Raw genomic sequence first — 19,535 nt, forward strand, 5'->3', positions numbered from 1 at the left:
ACCTGTAATCCACGCCTAAGAGATGGCCTAGAGGTTGAAACAGTTCAACTTTGTCAAGTACGTACGAATTTCGAATCATGTTGGAATGGTGATCGTATTTCTATGAAATTTATCGAAACTGTGGTGGTGCCATCTTTCGGCGTCATTCAACGAAATTAACAAACCACATATTTACTGAGTAATTTAGCATTTTACGACCTTTTGGATAAATTTGGTTTGGACGAAAGTATATATTTTTTGGATTGCAAGCCACGATTAGTTAGCTATTAACAATAAAGTATCACGCCTCTAGAATGCTTTTAAACACGTGACATCCTCTTCATAAGGACTCTAACCTCAGGGCATTGGCCCGTGGTGGATAGTTACAAGATACGCCACTAGATGGCGATAGAGTCTTCGCAAATTTTACGATGGACGCCGAATAATATGGAAAAATTCACTCAACAGGTTGTTAGATGCCTCTCGTGATTGGTTGATTTCGCTATGTTGCTTTCTCAGAAGTCTGGGACCCACCTATCGCGCAAGAGGCACTGCGAGCTTACCAATGCTGAGACGCAAAAGTAACGCCAAGGTTGGCATCCCTTTAATATTAAGCGCGCTAATGAGTAATTAATTAACGGTGATCGCGATGTTTCGGCTAAAAATATTTTCCGTTTGTCACAATACACCTCCGATTAAGTTAAAGAATCGCGACTCAGTGTACTAAAATAACGCACATAACATGACTTTTTGCTCCAGTTCCTAAATTAGAGCGTTCCTGACAGTAGTAATAGGCACTGCACTGGCAGGCCTTTCGTCGCATTTAATCGCCAAGGCCTAGGTATAGCTCGCGTTTATGCTTGCCTAGGTATTTAATTACGTTCAAATACTTCTTATTTAATTGGGATTAACGTACGTTGAAAAGTAAGAGAGCGTCACCATTCCTTATTGATCGACGTGAAGTGGATTGTGGAGTAATACTTTTAATTTTAACATTTTCAGCGTCATTGCTGTTTTTGGGAATATCATCTACTAACTATTTAACATGGGTGAGTGTCTTAATTTATATTTTGGTCTTTAACTATTTATTGGTAAGTTAACCAAAACGAATTTCCTGTCGTAATATGTTGAGTAGATTTTAAGTGTCTATGGGACTTGAAGTGTAAGTATATTAACTTCATTTTTTGTTAACTTGTGTGTTTAAGTATCAAGATCTTTGGCTACATTTAATGATATAAGGTTATACAGAATGCCAAAACATAAAAATATCTTAACAAGGGACACAGGGATAATTAATACTGGTTAAAGTATTCATATGAAATGAACGTACTCTCTTAAATTACTGCGGTTACATATTACATATCCACCTAATAGAATATGGGGATAAATCCATTAAAAATGACAATAAATTTGTATTTAAACGAAATTTAATTCGTGTAAAAGTAAAACTAACCCTCTGTTATGTATAACAAAAGCCGAATTGCAAAGTAAAATTCGAATTGAGCCATCCTTGAACGAGGCCACTGTGCTAAGGAGAAACCCCTTGTTACGGCGAACTTTTAATTTCCAGCAATTCCCTTTCAATTATGAATTTTCCGCCCATTCAGGCGTTTTAAACACTTTAAGAACCCTTAATAGATTCTTAAAAACCAGCTGGAATTGGCGAGGTTTTTAACACCCGGTTGAAAATGTGCTTCCATTTGAAAGAAACGCTATGCAGAGGCTTCCCGTATGAGCGCGCCTGAGAGAGATCGTGTACCGTTTCTCATAGGACACGCGAATTTCGTGATCCATGAACTGAAGAACTTTTTAAAGGCACGACTTTACGTGCGACCATCTCCCTTTTCTGCGCTTTATTTTCGTTTTTTTTTGTGGGAGGAGAATGGAACATTAGGCCTATAGTGATTTTTTTTTCTTTTGGAGCGCTTCATTTTAGGTTTTCTTTACGGTCAAACGAAGGGAGATCTAGTATTATGCAGGGGCCCATGTTTTTATCTTAATCGTTCTAGCGTTTTTTGAGCTTCGTCGAAAAAAACAGTTGTAGTTGGGAAGACTGTGCGGCATTCTTTCGAAGCGTTTTTGCTCATTTCTTTTTCTTGGCAAGACCCAAGATTGTGTTTTTCGAGAGACACGAAAATAGTCTAAATGTCTAAGCTGTATTTTATAATTTTCGGGAAATGGCGTTTTTTCGCGTACAGTTGAAATCAATTTATTAGAAACGTGTACGTGGTTTTTGAACCCTTTCTGGACAAGTATCCTTAACCTAAATTTTATTCCGTAAAGAATAGTGGAATATCACAATGCATCTTAGAACCTCGAGTGTATAGGTTTTTAGTACAGTTGGCGTAGAAAGTATTTTTTAAGGAAATATAAACAGGATTTCGCTACGTCAGTTATACTCCGCCCAAATATGGCGCAAACATCGGCATTCTCATTAAAAACTATTCGCAACCCCTAGCGACCAAAGAACGTCGGTATCACGGCATGATCTTCCGGTGTGTGCTGATTTAGGCTTAATCGGAAAAGATCCAAAGGTTGTCGAGCTGAATAAATGGCAATTTCAAAAGGACGTTGTTAATCTACACCCGGAAATGTGTAATGAAAAATTTCCGAAAACGTGATGACTCCCATTTCTGTGTACAATAATTCCCATTTATAAACATTCTAAAATAATATTTAATTTATATAAAGCATATTTAAAAATTATTTATACACGGCGTAAATCTGATAAATGGCGATTATTTAGTTAAAGATATATACGTACTAAATGATTTTTCTACGCGTTATGTATAAGAAGCAAAAAATGTCTACTGGCATATATATCTTTTGTGGTTCTTGTTTATGTTATTAGATAGCCTTATTTTTTTATGAAGACGCGTTAGAACTTTACGGTCGGTTTGTTCTTAGCTTTGTTTTAAAGTCGGATGCTGGGAAATATTAACTAGATGGTAGTGAGATTAAGCCCAGCGCGATAAATCGCGTAGGAAGAACGCCTGAAGCGAGTTAGTTTCACTAAGCCCTATTACCACTCGTTCTCCGTACGCGTTTTGTTTTACTAGCTTCATCACTTCGTCGCGTATACTGTAAGTAAGCGGAAGGGTCACGTGACGGGAACAAGATAACCACTCGAGCGTGACTAATATGGCTTCTCAGACGCTCAACTCCTTCCAAAGTGGAGCTCGTAACGGTGCAACTAGGAAACTTACAATTTGAAGTCTTGATTGTTTTAAATTATTCGAGGAAAAAGAAAAACAAGAGCAATTTGGAGACCTCGAACGACTCCCCCGCGCGCATCTATCTTCGGATATATTTGGTCTTTTTTTGCGACGCGGTCTAATGTCCGCCTCTTTGTTTTGAATTGACGTTGAGGCGATACACCTGGAAGCCAGGAATGTCTTTGGAAGGTTCAACGGGCTCCGTTCGCTCTTTGTATTTTTCATTGCCATTTAATGGTTCACGATATTATACGGTAGATGGTGTGAGATGAGTAAAAAATAGGCGCCCGCCGAAACGATAGTCTAGAATTTATAATTGTGAAAGAGGCATCATGGGAACCTCATCATCGGTTAAAACTCCCGCGGTATTTCTGGTTATGTAAAAAGGACTAAGCCATCTACACTGATAACCGACAATTAAGAGTAATTTTATTCATGGTCATGAAGAGAGTTTAGCGTTTCACGGCGTATTATGCCCACGTATTTATATATAGGTATATGTTTCAATGACGAAGCTTAAATTCGAAGCAGTTTGAGTAGACGAGTTACAAAATTCACGGTTTATATGGTGTATCCACATATAGACGTCAATTTTTAAGAACGTCTTTATGACCTATAAACCATTTCGTATATGTATTTATAGTATTACTAAAATTATACCAGTACTTTAAATAATTAACGTTTATAATATTTGTATCGGTGTTCTCTAATTAGCCGTATAGATTAATTTTTCGTGTTTGCGAGCTTAAATTATTTTAAACTTAATGGTTTATTTCGCGTGAACATAAACCTAACAGATAAATATTAAATAAATATTGTTATGAGACAAACTTGTAAATATTAATGTTGATATAAGCCAAGTCAAGTGATGTTATGTTCATTATTATAGAAACATATGGGTATAACCTAATTTCTTAAGTAGTCACTATTATAATATACATATAACTATGATAACTAACTTGCCCGTATAATCTAAACGAGGAAAATAGTAACTTACAACCTAAATAGTAAGTAATGTTTATAACCTAAATTCCAAGAATTAAATTATGCTTATAACTATAATGGGAAATTGTAAATATGGTTATATGCAAAATCCTATACAATGACAAATACACTATATAACTAGATGAAATTAGGTTTTATGGATCGGTGTTGCTATAAACACGCGAGAAAAACACATTTTTATCTAACGGGAATACTTAAAGGGAGTATATTTTTACTTTGAAAAATCATCTGTTGACTTTCACCGTAACTAGCGCCAGTTTCATATAACAGAAGTGTGAAATCAAGTGTACCACCATAAATACGTAACTTCACAGTTTATACTCCCGTTAGAAAAACATATCGTAACCAAAACCTCTTGAAAAATGGTAATTACAACTCGAAGGGCAAACTGAAACCTTATCTCGCGAAGATACAAGCCCGGACACGTACTTCTTATCCAAAGTGCATCGGTAGAGGCAGGTAACATCAGGCCAAACCCTACCCACTATTTGCGATACCGCTCGCTTGATACGAAGCTAAGAATACACGTTGCCATTGAAAAAACACCGAATTTATTCAAATATAGAAGCTGATAATCTAATTGAGAAAAAATATCCAACGGGGCGTCATTTTCCGAATCTTCATACCCCGAGGGATAAATACCTGTTTAATGACTAATATCGGGGGCCTTTAGGATTCTACGGGAGGGGTGCGATTTGTTTCCCGTCTTTCGTACGAGTTTCCCGCCGAATGATTCGGTGCGAACACTGAGGCGTTACTAGTAACGGCCATTTTTCTTTCACGAAGCTGTACGAGATATTTTACAACCGTAATAGCGATTATAAATATAGTTATCGGTATACTTTACATATGACGTAGTTACGCCGTAGCCTATAATTTAGTTCGTAATCAAATGTAGATAAAACGACGAGTCGAAGCGGCTGATTAAAGCGCAAGGTTTTCGCCGAGGCTTAAGGGTAACGGCCGACCGCGGCATTTTATGGATTTTTTGGAGCGCGCAAAGTTTTACACTCCTTTCTAGGGCGTCACCGCGTGTTTATCGACCTATTCCTTATTGTCGGAAACGGAAGAATAAAATATCTCGAAATCTGGAGATTTTAATTCAAAGAAAAGACAGATATACATAATGTTCGGCAAAACGTACTCTTACTCGAGTATGCCGGTTGTGGGCACCAGCAAAAAGGGCTGCCATTGTTCATGTAAGGCACTTTTTATTGTTCTAAAGTTCGAAATATACGCTATTCGGCGATGGGTTTGGAAATTGAAAGCGTCATTTCCTCGTTGCGTTTACTTTTAAAACCTTTAACGTACGTCTACCCTCGTTCGCTGTATGGCGGTTATGGCTAATTTGATTAAAAGAAGCCCTTCCGATACCAATGGCTTATTTCCTTATATGGGAAATAAACTTAGCTCATTTAGATCGCGATACCGGGGGACTAACGGACAGATTCGCGTTTCCGAAATTAAAAACTTGACTAGTTTCCCAAATGTCAAAAAGGGCCAATGACGCGAATGATTGTTGGAGCTGTAAGCTGAAATCGGAGTCGTTAGCCAAACACAACTGGAGTGATCACTGTTTACTGTTACCGCCTGGACCAATATGGAGCACCAGCTGCGACGATCTGAGATCGGTTCTAAACGCCCCCTCCACGTTTAGTTTAGATTGCGTTAGAAATCCGACCCATCATAATTTGAAGAAATTGTGGTATCAGTATACGGGGAAAAAGATTCAACACAACCGTGAGTCTTAGCGGGTTGTTGTTAAGGTTTACCAGTACGCGAGTAGAACGTTGATAAAAACACTTGGCGTTTAAAACTTCTTTCTAATGTCGTTTCAGCATGTTGCGGAGGCTGTCTAAAATGTTTGTCTCGAATACCGTACGCGACTCTGATCGCGACGATACTGTGTTGCGCCGGTGTTGGCGTTTTTCTGGGTTGTATGTACAGAGGCGTTGCTCTCTCCTTAAAGATGTTCGAGAGTGTCTTCAAGTTTCAATTTTACGGGTAAGAAACTCCATTCCTACGTCTCAAATATCTTTTTAGCTAATTTTTGTAATAGAGGTTGCCGAAATTGTAACTTCAAATTGGTCATACACACATTATTATCGCTTATTTTTGGGCTGTGATGTTTTTTACACTTGGGTATACCGATTGATACACGCTATGAACATATATCACTTACTATATATTACTGTCTTTGCACAAACTATAATTTTTGGGTTTTAACGACCAGCTACATTGGTCCAGAGGAGCGCAGTCCAACCAGGTGAGATTGAGGATTTTACACGCAGGTCCGTTGGAGATTTGAGCATGATGAAGAAAATTGTTGTACAATGCATGACCACTAATAACGTCCAGCTTAGCGTTGTCACCCGTTGATTTAAAAAAAATGTTTAAAAAAAGTGAAATTGCAAGGTGTCTGTATTCATCGAGCAAGGTAGTGCCAGAGCATGGGCAAGTGTTTGCGAGTTGAACCAAATCGCCCAGGGAGTCCTCATCGTCTATATATTTTACCATAAAACCCCATTCCAGATATTGTCAGCAATTGACAATATCTCAATATCTTTAAAAATTCCATATTCATTTGAAAATTTCCATGTTGTGTGTAGTATAGTGTTCATAATGTAGCGCTTCGTAAGCATGGCTAAATGTTACGAGTGCTGGCAGAATATTACATGATATATATTTTTTCGACAGCTTGAATGACCTCCAAATAGTATTCATCATAGTGGGTGCTTCAATGGGCTTTCTCAGTTTGGTGATGCTGCTGGTTGGTTTCCTCGCGACCGGAGCCACGAGGGAAAAGGTCTACAGAGGATGGAGAGCTCGTCTCGGTGGTCGAATATCCTGCGCAGCTGTAATTACGAACTATAACTTACCACGATTCCCTTTTCTATACTAAATAGACTTTTCCCTTGATCTGTTTAGTTCCTGATCATAACTTATTTGTTGGAGCTAGCTTGGTTGATCGTTTTAGCGATATTAGTCGTTTGCACATTCGTATGTTCAATATTCTGGGGAATGTGCAATGAAGTGGCAAAGGAACCTGACGAAAACAAGCGATGCATTGATTTGACTCAGTTTGGTTAGTCCGTGTTTTGATGTCATTGTTCTTAGTGGAAAAAACAATGGTATTTCTATTTTGTACTGAATTTTTCTTTTCAAAATGCAGATTTCATGTTTCCAAACACTACTGATATCCAACATCTTAAGCTTTGTGGAGATGGAAAAAGAACCGAATTCTGCAAACATTACGTAATTCCAATATAAATAGCAACTTATTTTTGGGCACAGATGGATAAAATTAGTTTGTTACCCGCGCGTTTATATCTCCGATAATCTTCGATTTTGCCCTTCTGTGTTTTTGAGTTAAAATCATGAAAATTAACCATTTTAAATTATTATTTCAATGAAGGTGGAAGACGCCACAGTCATGTTCATTTTATCTCTAGCCGCTTGCGTATTGGTGTTAATAAGTTTGGTAAGTTTTGAGTGAACGTTTCAGCCGGATGCCAAAGTGTTTGGCTCTTTTCCCAGTGGCTAATCAATGTTTGAAACGTGTAGATGCACTACCTGATGTGCCTGTCTGCGAATTACGCTCACATTAAGGACAACGAGAAGCTGCAAGATTTGCAGGAGCTTCAATATTTGCAAGAAACGGAAATGGGCACCTTGAAAGATAGGTTTTAGGACAAAAGCCAAGAAATCTTCAATGAAGAGACGGGCAGCAGATACAGACGGTATCGTTAAACTTCGTTAGAACCAAAAATACAACTTTATAGCCATTGCTGGTTAAATCAGATTCAACATATTTAAAACCTTCTATGTTAATTGGATCTTTTCTTTTCCAAAATTGTTTGCGTATAGTTTATTTTATTTTTCATTCTTTTTTGGGTTGACAGTGTTAAATGACCCCAGCACACGCGGTAGTTAAATTTGTCAGTCAAATATATAATTTTTAACATGGTCTTCCTGTCATACTTACGATTGACCACCCCACTTTTCGTATTTGTTTTGGTTTCTTCCTTGAAGTTTTCTTGGCAAGTTGAGTTTTTTTTGTCCATGAGTTATTGGACTTCGTTTTTTTTAAACCAATGTTAGACCAATTTTGTTTTTAATTTTTCGAGTGTACATAATTAAAGAAAGTATATATGACATAACTATACTGTTAATCATATTTTAATCATGACAAACAATGATTATTTCCACGAGAAGAAATAGTTGTCATTTAGTGCAGTTTTTTATTAGTGAGCGAAGCGATGAAAAGTAAATATTTGACGCCCGGAAATGTCAATGAGTGATATTCAATTTTAGCGTACAAAAACTTTGTTATTAAAATGATATCATGATGGTTGGAAACTGCACCCGATGCCAATCGAAACGAAAAATACCCAAATAACGATATTATAGTGTGTATCGCACTAGTGTTAAATACAGTATTTATGTTAAGTGTGAATATAACACTAATGGTTATGTTTTGAGAATCTTGTAAATGTACATTTCACACTGCATTTTTGTCATATTCTGTAAGTAGTTAAAAACCCATTTGGCTAAAATAGCATTAATCATTAATGACACGGGAGATGGATAAAATTTACGGTATTTCCATCTTGGAACGCGAATCGTATTGCCCTTATTCCAGAAAAATTAAGTGAAAAGGTAGAGAAGTGCCTGAGACTGGTTTTAAGTAACAATTCGGGGTTTTCATATTAAATCCTGATTTACACTATATTATTAAAATTATCCTAGTCTAATTTTGTGTATATAATTAAGAAAAATGTACTCTCATTACAAAGCGTAGAAATTCTTTCAATAATTTCAACACGATAACACCCTCTGCGGATGAGATATTGTTTTAAAATCAAGTTTAGTACATCAAAGTTAATTTCGTAACTTTAACCCTTTAATATCTTGTCTGAAAAGGGTATAATTGATTATTGCACAAGTCGCTTTAACTTAAATTATGTACGGTCACGAAAGTTTAGTATTTAATTATTACCGCAAACCAGCATTTGTGGTCATTGTGACCTATAAATATAAAGACATTGCCCTTATTCGCAATTCTATGTAAATGTCTAAACCGAATGCTCTTATAGTTTTGAATTAACGGTAAAAATATTATAAACGATGCAATGCATGTACAGTGTCACTTATTCATTATATAAAGATCTAAATCGCAATTTGCGATTGAATGCGTTGGAAATATTTTAGGAGTGTTAGAATTGGTTATAGCGAAGAGATCATTAAATCTACGACGAAAAATGAACCGAAAGTGACTGCCCAATGATTGGCCAAAATGCCTAATTCTAAGATATGTACGAAATGAGCTGCTCGGCCGTTATTCTAAAACGTTTGCCAAAATTCAGGGCCCAAATCTCAACGTATTAACACATAAATATATAAGCAATGACATACCTGAACCCAATCCACCTTCAGTAAATATATATTGACACTTGTTTAGGCAGGTTAATTAATGGTCAAACCAGCACATATCCGAGAGCCGTGGCCGGCCGCCATTTTGACATTCACCATCCCAATTTTATTTTAGTCGAACTTTTTACGTTAATAACAGACTTTAAAACCCAGTAATGTTAGCAAATTTCTGATGCCCTCTTTCAATTTCAATCAGTGAAAACGGTTATCTGTCTTAGCGTCTGCTACGGAGCAAAACCAAAGATCGAGATTGACTGAAGACAAAAGCGTAGGCAACGCGAGGACCTAAACCCGCCATATTTACTCCGTCGAAAAACTTTGTTTTGGCCACTCAGCCCCGCGTATTGGAGCTCGCGGTGAACTCTCGATTGTAAGCGAACCGACGACGAAAATATATTAAAGATATAGACTTAAAGTAACGTTTGTTTTGGCCAATGTTTAACGATGGAATATTTTTCGAAACCGTAATTTTAAAGGCTCCTCACTGTTCCACATTATATTCTCAAAGTCACGGCTGGTGCTCATGTTACTGCAGTTACCTAAACTCACTTTAAAGTTAAAAGTCAAAACGTTGTTAAAAGACTGATCGTGTTTCTAGCTCAATCATGAACAAATTTTGGGGTGTCTCTCATTATCTCTATTTTATAAATAATATCATCATTTTTTCGATTACAATGAAAATTATTTTCAAATTTACGTAATATTTGTTTGATTGGAAAATGCCTAAAAATAGCTCAAGGTACATTTTAAATGAAATTTTATTTACGGTAACTAATCCATAGTTTTTAACTTGGAATTAAAAAATTGTTCAAATGCGCTAGCCTATGTAAAATTGAAGTTGTACAACCAGGAGAAAACGTACCGTACACTGATGTAAATGCCAAAAAAATATATGACATATGAAGTAGTTTTATAAGCATTTACCATCTCCGCAATACGATCTTTTAAGATTTAGGGTTCATTGTATTTCTAATCAGTATATTTAGGGGAAAAATATAAATATATATATATATATATATATAAAATCAAAACAACCGTGTGAAATACTACATAGAAATCGATCTATTGTTAAATCGTTTACGCTTATTTATGAGTTAATTAAATTGTTGCACATTAGAATAGTGACAAGCTTTCTCCGCGACCGTCCAGCGCAAAATATTTGATGTAGAAACGGATTGAAATATTATTATACAAAAATTAACGAAAATATTCAAGTAAATATTTCAAATGTAGCGACATAATTACAACCTTTAAAAGAAATTAATCCCAATAATTTCTTTTATGCCTATTAATGTGTTGTTTTTAGTATTTTTGTGTTTAGCTTATACACGCTTAACACATTTTGATATTAATTTTGAATTATAACACGGATTGTCTATTTTTAATAATTAACGTTAATTTTTTTTGTACTTTAACGAAATGCGCATTGAATTGTTGTAAATTAAAAAGTGGGGCTGCAATATAAATACTGTATATTCCTAAAGTTTTAGATGTTTATGAAAAAGAAAAAACAATAATTATGAAAAAGTGATAATTTTCCCTCGCCAATGTTTCAAACTATCATATATAGCATTGTATTTCACACATCATTGTTTGTTAGATGGTGCAGTATAGAATACGGAAATAAAGGATTTTCATTTTCATCTGGAAAAGAGTTCTTTATTGAGTTTCTTGGCAGTAATAAATACAGCGAACGTTTAACAGCGACACTTAAAAATAATTCAATGAGTACTCCTAATCGTCATAAGCGCAATCTATTCTTTCAACAGTCTAGTACGAAGTGAAGGGACTGCCACTAAGAAACCATTTGGCTTTGAAATTAGCTTCTAAATTCAATTTCTAATTCTAACTAGATATATCTATTAAAGATATATTATAAAATCAGAATCACTTAAGGAGCCAGACATAACACCGAAATTGCGTACACATTTCAAAAATGTAAATAATCACTTCGAAAATTCAAAACTTAATTCGTGAATGTGAAAAAATCCTAAAATGTGACACACTTCCTGGAAAATGTTAAAATCATTTAAAAATCGCCATAGTAAGTAAACGCAGTAATAATGTACTGAAATAACCGAAGTTTGAAATCACTACATTTTTGTATATGGCCATTTCGGTGCTGACATATTCGTGCACGCAAATATCGGTGTTCAGGGCCGTGCACAGAGAGTGGCGAGCCGGTTGCCGCCGAGCCCGTTAAGATATTTATATGAACTAAAGAGGCCTTTTATAGGACCCAGCTGGACTGCCGACCGTGCTGGGAATCTATTTACTCCGCTGGAATATAGTTTCGTCTAGCTATACTCACCGCCAAATTCTTTAATTTTACCAATATTCCTTAAAACAATATAAGTTAGCATAGTATGTATTTAGTGCTTTTAATCAATACCTACACAACAGATCTGAACCGATAAATAATTGTGATAAATTATGTATCAGATTATTTGCATTAACGTTCAGATATTATCAGATCAGTTGATATGGATCAAAATGCAAACTAGATAGTTTTACCCAAAACTAATCTGAGTTCATTGTAAACCGATAGACAGATTTCAGATATCTCGCAGTTACCGATTTTACTAAACGTAAGCATATTAAAAATGTATCAGAATTTGTTCATTATATTTTTCAACACTTTTTAAGAGAACAAAATTTTCTAATAAATAACAAGGTCTCAAAAATAACTTTAAATGTACATCATTTGTAGATAACACAAGCTCCATTGACTTTAACAAAATCGAATAAGTGTCCATTGGCAAAGAAACTTTGAAATTGGTTCAAAGGATCAACATGTGTATCAGATTGGTAGCCCGGTGTACCGCAAACAGAGTGCACACCACTGGAGTTCCTCATCATAATGCCCCACACCAGCGTCCACAGCCCGAACAGGTGACAGAACAGACAAGGCAGCGAGAGAACCCTACCGCTGACGGTCGCACCTTTGACCCAAGCCGCTCAACCCAGCAGAAGGTACAACAATGGGACGACCAATAAGAGCGGATGCTATAGCAACTCGAGCCGACACCCTACCTACGTAGGTAGAGAGCCATACCCTTCAGAAAGAGCTCCTGAAGGGGAACGACGGGCACACAGACGCCCACGTTACCCGGCACAGCTGGGTAACGGACACCCGGTGTTGCCACAAAAGGCCGGTAAACACTGTGCCTCACACGGAGAACATGCCCTACAGCAGGCTACCCAGTCCTCCGAGGCGACCACTTGGCCTGGACCCTCTCCGTTAGCCTGAGCCGAAGCTCAGTTTCCAGCCCATACCTGACCGAAGTCGGAGGTGGAGATAACACCATTTGATCAGAGCTCACATCTCCCAGTGCACCACCGCCTTTATGGGTTAGAAGAGCCGGACTCTGACTCCGGGGTAAAGCCACCAGTTATTGCACACTCCGACCCGATAAGGGCCAAAATGTACCGGGACAGTGTGTCAGAATTTGTAGCCCGGTGTACCTAGTAACAGAGACCATACCACCGGAGGCCTATCATCATAGTGCCCTACGCCAGCGTCCCCCTAGCCCGGACAGGTGACAAATCCAGCATGGGTAGCAGAACCCTACTACTGATGGTCTCACCTTTGACGCAAGCCACTCAACCCAGCAGAAGGTGCAGCAATGGGTGGATCAATCCCCACTTCGCACACAGCAGTGGGATTCAAATGTACCGGGAAAGGAAACAACAGACTACTTGCGATTAACAGTATCGAGAGAAGACCAATATCTCCGGAGCCACGAAGATACAAGTGCGAAGACGCGCCGCGACTTTAGAAGAAGTCAAAGGATCAACAGAAAATAAATCGTTTGAACATGACACTGTGTCTGAAATTGGTCTGACCAAAAGTATATAACCCAGAATTGTGGAAATTTCGTGAAATATTCGATACTCCACTTTGGACGGATGGGGTGAGATCAGAAATACATGTATTTCTGGTGAGATATAAATTCATTTGGGAGAGACAATCTTTGATAGACTCGAACCGACTGAAAAACTCGTTGATCTTAATCGCGTTTAATGGTCGCGGAAATGAAAACGACTGATTTAAAATGAAACAAACTAACTTTTATTTACATTAAATTCCGAGCTTACACGTTTAGCTAAGCTAGTAAGAGTGACCACTCGGGTCCGGTACGACAAAACTCTGCATTACTCCAGAAAACATTATTTTTAATAAGATGCGAGGGTATTGCAGTGGCGCCTCGTCATCGTGTAAAATCCCCAGAAGGGGACAGGGAACTGCATTTCTAAACCAGGGGTCAAGCTAGGACCGTAACTAAAAATATTAACGCTCTCGGGATTTCCCCACTCCCTTCGTTTTACTCGATGTCTCAATAGGAAGCAAGGTGAGAGAGAACAACCACTTTAAACTACGATTAAACATATTAAGTTTACAAGTACAAATAGAAAAAGTGAACGATTAAATTAATTACAATTATTTTACGCACAATAATCAACAGCGTTAAAATAGGTTAATCTTTCGTTTGTAAATTCCAGAAAAATCGAAAATTCTTATAAAAACGATTTTTAAGATTTAATTTTACTCAAAAACAATAAAGGGGAGAGGGAAAAATATTCACTAAGATGAAAAACAAATTAGTACTAGTTAGCTAGGATGCTCCACAGCAACACGAAATTGATGTAGTGGCGCAGGTTATTTTGGCCATAGCACTCAATAGTTGGCCAAGGCTTTGCCTACTTTATTATTCGAGAATTCCGAAAACTAGGTTATCTCTTATCTGGAACCCATTGCTCAGGCAACAGCAAGGTTTCAGACAGATATATATCGTTGCAAAGTGCAAACTCTTGCATTAAAAACAATATGGAATGTAATTTACTAATTTTGGCTTCGTTAAAGAAGTTGAATTCCCAGAATTTTAAGAAAAAGAAAGATAAGGACACATTACATTAATTTAAATTGTATATTTTGATATAAACTATTGTTTTGTTTCTTGAAATGTAAAAATTAAAGTCTAACTTTTTGAAAACTCGTTATTAGGTCCAGATGAGAAGCAAATAAACAAATCGTCGCGTCTATAAACTGTACCCCTTTATAATGACACAGAGAACGGCCATGGAATGTCGCCACTCTTTTTGGCAAGAAAACTAACTAATTCTGTTCGTTTAGAAGATTTGGCCGAAAATATGTAAAATTATTTGATTCACGAACTAGCTGGACTGTCCTACGTTTAATCAAAATCGTACTTGGTAATTATCACCATTGAGGATTTCACCAGTTTCACCACTCCACGTGTGGTTCTCTCGGTTGTTGAATGGACCATCTCTTGAATCGTATCTGACAAGAAGGGTAGATTCAGAAAATCCGCGGTTTCGTCTGACAGGGCCAGTTACAAAAGTTATATCGACGTTCCATCTCACCATCATGAACAGTTTGACGTAAAGTCGCTCGAAACGGATGAAAGTGAAGGGTCCTTGACAAACATAGTTGTTTTTGCGCTCCTTATGATTGAACGATAATATACCACAAAGTAGGCTAGGACGGTGTCTCCCATATCGATGTTTCGACGTCCTATTCCACGGAATCGAATGTTTTTTCTGCACCCTACAGCTGACCAAAACAAAATTCAAAATCGAGAAAAAATACAAATTAAAGTGTAAACTATTTAATATGCACAATTTTTATGTTAAATACGTTTTGACAAAAATGTCAGTGCAATTTCAGACATCCTATATATTTCTTAATTCAAATCTATAAAATTCTGAAATGATTTTCAAAAAATCCTAAAGTCACCTTAATAATTTTGTACGACCTTCGGAATTTCTTTTTAAACAGAAAATAATACAAGAAATTTATTAGTCTATTTTAAAATTTTCAGGCAGTGTATTTTAATATCATTGAAAAGCATAATTTTATTTGAATAAACATATAAGAGATGGCGCCTTTCTAGATGTTGATTACGCGTAAACGATTGCTAATCGATGGCCAGTTGCCTCGAAGTTATTTTCAAAGTTTCTTAGTAATTAATTTCCTTTATATATGTCATTTACAAACTGTCGTATCTTTGAGGTGTTATTCTAATTTTCACTAAACATTGCCAGAAGAATTAATTATCTTTAAGGAAAAGTTTCATTTAAATTCATTTTTAAATCTTGCGAATGATTTTAATGATTTATTCGAAGTTTGTAAAGCAAGGCTGCATACGTGTGTATTTATTCTAAATATTTTATCGCAATCCAAAACAGATATATTTCGGGTTTCGTTATTTTAGCTACAACAATTCAGAATAATTTTCTTTGCATAATAAAATACATGTTACAGAATCTGCGAATCAGTGAGTTCTACTTAACATTTTATTTATATTGTCTAAGCCTAAAAGCTAGGTATTCCTTCTTGTAGTTTTATTGGGAAATTCAGCCATTCCCAAAGGAATTTCGTTTAATAAATGTTTTGTCAAAGACCCGAACAGCCAACTCCAGGGAGATTGCTCAAAGTGTCACAACCGGTTCCGCCAGAGATTCCCTACACTCGAAGAGTTTTAAAAGAACTCTTGGAGGATATACCCTCCACCACCATAGCACTTTCGCTCGACGGTCTCCTAACTCTTTCGACTGATTATATAGATTCGCTGGCAGATATCGTTCTTCCAAAGCCAGTGGCCAATTCCCCTTCCTGCTACAACTAATTGTAAAGCGCGCGTATCGTTTTTACCTTCCAACAAGGGGGCTACTCGGAGTCCAAAGAATCTTGGTGGACGACTGGCTTATCTTCCGTATAAGCGGAAGTAAAAAGAAAATCAATCGATAGGATGCGCCATTGAGAACGCGAGAATCTGCCCGGCCGAGTCACGCCGTTCCTCTTATTTGTAAAGGGGTTGAAATAACAATACTTGACCTGTCTTCCACACAAAGACTGATAAGAGTTTTCCTTCGAGGAACGACTTGTAGTGCGCCTTTAGAACTGGGACCACCACAGAGACGTTTCGCCGCAATTGTTCAGCTCGGAGGAACCGACTTCGGGTCCCCGTGCTTAAACGTACCCTATTAGGTTTTAATTATTTAGGTACTATTGGGGTGGGCGTGGGGTGTAGGGCTGCTGATAGAAATCTAGGGAATACAGGGTAGCGGCTATAGCGAGTCTGTTTTATATAGTGCTAACTATATAGCGGTCGGAGTTCGCTCTCCAAGCGAAGTAATAGGGAAGACGTTCCTTTGGGGAATTAGGCTTTTATCGGCTCAGTGTTGTGAAGTTGGAAGAGCGCAGAAAACCTATAACTTTCCTCTTGCTTTTAAGAACGATATTGATATAGGCTTAGTTTGAGGTTACCATTTATACACAGTTTTGTCCGTTTGATGTTATAATGGAGATATAATAATTTTATTATTATTATTACTTTTATTATTATATTCCTTTTGAAGATAATGAATCTACCAATTAGTTTATTCAACCAACGGCCAACCTGGTATAAAACAAAAGTTTTTTCGTCTTCAGGCTTAAGTTTTATTAGCGTTTTTCGTCTTTTAACGCTGATGAGTCGCAATTTACGGGGGCGATAGAGTAAGAGCTCAATTTCAATCTCTGATTATTGGCATATTTAGGAGCGGTATTAGTTTTATCTATAACGGAGTCATTCGCCGCGTTCAAATGAACCCAGAAAATGTTCCCAGTAAGTGGCTAAAAGCAATAGTAATGCCGTATCTTTCGAAATTCAGCCTAATTCCTTAATCGCGCAATAATACGCTCCATACATAGACTGAGAAGCGGCGCCGAGAATAGGCAACATTCCTCCACTATCGCGTAGCCGCGACCGAGGCTTAGTGCGAAGAGCGGTCGCGCATTCCGATGGAGTCATATTAGGCTATAACTATCCTTCGGAATCTGATCCATATATCACTCAATATCTCGTGCATATTCGGCCGAACCCAGGATCACGTGGGGGAACCCGGAAGGACGGTTGTGAGCGTGTCCATTGCCGGCCACCAGAGCTCCCCTTATCTACAAAAATCGAACTTTTTGCATCCGATTGATCGGGACGCGAAATTGGTTGTTTTATAGATTCCCCCCCCCCCCTGGCCAGTTAGAGGGGGGGGGGGGGGGAGGGTATGGCGCGAGGAGGGTGGTCCGGGGGAATCCTAGGCTAAATGGTGTCGATGGAATCCGCGTACGGCGACAGATGTTGCAAATGTTGGCCCAAAAGACGAACGAGAGAAAAAAGGGGGTCGTTCGTAGATTTCGCCAAGGCCTAAATGTACTTCGGAAATGGACTTGGCGTGTCCGGATGCTCGCGGTAGTTAGCGAAGTAGTTTCCCCTTTGGTTTTCAAAACGGGGAGTATTAGGAGGCGCGTGCCCCCACCAAGCCGGTACCACGCGGTGGGCGGCGCGCCCCATTGCGCGTGCCGCCCCGGTTCGGAATGGAAATTTCCAGTCCGAAACGTTTTTTAAGCGAATTATAATGACCCCCAATTAGGTGGCGCTTTGTGGAGGAAAAAAATATTTTTGCGAAATTAAAGCCCAACCTCTTAGTAGTTCCCTTAAAGTACTCGAGAAAAAGTAAAATGAATTATCGTATATTAGGCGGTCCTGGAGTCTACAAGTGAAAAAGGGTTTCGCGCAACGGCCACTAAACGCCCTCTTTTCTAGTTTTGGAAGTGCAATCGGAATTAGCATTTGGGCTTAGGGATTTCACCCCATATTTTACGCCTTTAAATTACCTGAAACTCATTTAGGCCTCATCCGCTGGCTGCTCTGGCAGAGCTTCGAAGATCGATTTTAGGCGATGCTCGTGGCTGGAGATATTATAAATGAAACCATGGCATCCGCTGGCTTGTTTGGCTGGATTTTGACGATTACTCGTTGCTAAAGTATCGGAACCGTAGCGAAGCCTGCGCTTAAAACAACAGTGTACATGGGGTTTCAAAATTATGGTAATTGAAATTTGAATAATAGAAGTTTGAAAGAAATAATAGCAACTTTGAAAAATAATATGACGTCACTACAACCAGTTGCGAGTTTCGGTTGTCAAGGCAGAGAACCTTACAGCGGGAAAACAACGTAATGGCGCTATAAAACTTGGCGTCACTGGCACTTGTCTTAATGCGAGGTTTGCTTTTTTACTAAACGCGTGTGTGGAAATATTTTATCTATTCAATCGGTTTGCGACTCGTGTTTACCAACAAATTTTGTAAAAAATGTTGGCTCGTGTGAATAGACCTTTAAATTGTTTAGAGTCATTCATTTCCGTTCAGTTCAATTAGCTTATTATCTAAATTCTAAATAATCTCTATATAAACTATTTAGTTTATTTATAAGCAAGGAGCCTAGGAGGGGGCCTACCGAAAAACAATAGGTGACGCTTGTTAGTGGCGTCGCCACGATTTTAACAGGTGTAGACTGAAATGTTTTTTAAATTGACCCTTTTTTAGACTTGCAAATTTTACAGAAAGTAATGGCCTCTTAATTGTGACCTGGCTTGAGGCCCAGCAAGCTAACTTTCGGCAGGCGAATCCAGTGCCCCTCAAAATCGATTTGTGGACCCCAAATAAAATGAAAAGTAGGCTATAGACTACGTAGCCTACCCTTAGCGCAGCCACTGACGGTACCTTAGCAACCTTAATTTGATAACCCCAGGGATTTTGCTAAAACACTATTTTACCTAGAAATGTGAAATTTTCAGGATGTACACTATCGGGGAAGGTCGTTGTTGTTTGTAAATTTTAGCAAAATAGTGACCTTTTTCATATTTTTGATTTTTTATTTATTTAATGCTAGGTGGTAGACGAAAACTGTCAATGAACAAGTTGTAGAGCATATTAGAAAACCTTAAATGAATTTGGTTTGGTCGGAATAGGTCAATTTGTCACTGAGATATTAGGTCACAGTGGTCCAAAATGGTAGAGTTATACTACGGTGATGGTCATCAAAACGCACGTCTAGTAAG

The 19,535-nt window shown here is 37.8% G+C and overlaps 1 protein-coding gene across 3 annotated transcripts; it reads left to right on the forward strand.

The window, feature by feature from the left end:
* Nucleotides 1–450: 450 nt before the first annotated feature.
* M6 (neuronal membrane glycoprotein M6) lies at nt 451–11,284 on the forward strand. Of its 3 annotated transcripts, XM_090171326.1 has the most exons (9): nt 451–903; nt 982–1,028; nt 6,038–6,203; nt 6,433–6,465; nt 6,897–7,056; nt 7,128–7,284; nt 7,372–7,454; nt 7,615–7,680; nt 7,764–11,284. In XM_090171326.1, the coding sequence occupies exons 2-9, from the start codon at nt 1,025–1,027 to the stop codon at nt 7,887–7,889; spliced, it is 795 nt and encodes a 264-aa protein (XP_090027452.1). In that variant the 5' UTR covers nt 451–903; nt 982–1,024; the 3' UTR covers nt 7,890–11,284. The 3 variants fall into 3 exon arrangements, with proteins under 3 accessions (XP_090027452.1, XP_090027450.1, XP_090027451.1); XM_090171324.1 differs by lacking the exons at nt 451–903; nt 982–1,028 and adding an exon at nt 4,486–5,398; XM_090171325.1 differs by lacking the exons at nt 451–903; nt 982–1,028; nt 6,433–6,465 and adding an exon at nt 4,495–5,398.
* Nucleotides 11,285–19,535: the final 8,251 nt, after the last annotated feature.

This window comes from Leiobunum rupestre, chromosome 4 (assembly GCF_980474605.1).
Source record: "Leiobunum rupestre chromosome 4, qqLeiRupe1.1.hap1, whole genome shotgun sequence".
Classification (NCBI taxonomy): Eukaryota; Metazoa; Arthropoda; class Arachnida; order Opiliones; family Sclerosomatidae; genus Leiobunum; species Leiobunum rupestre.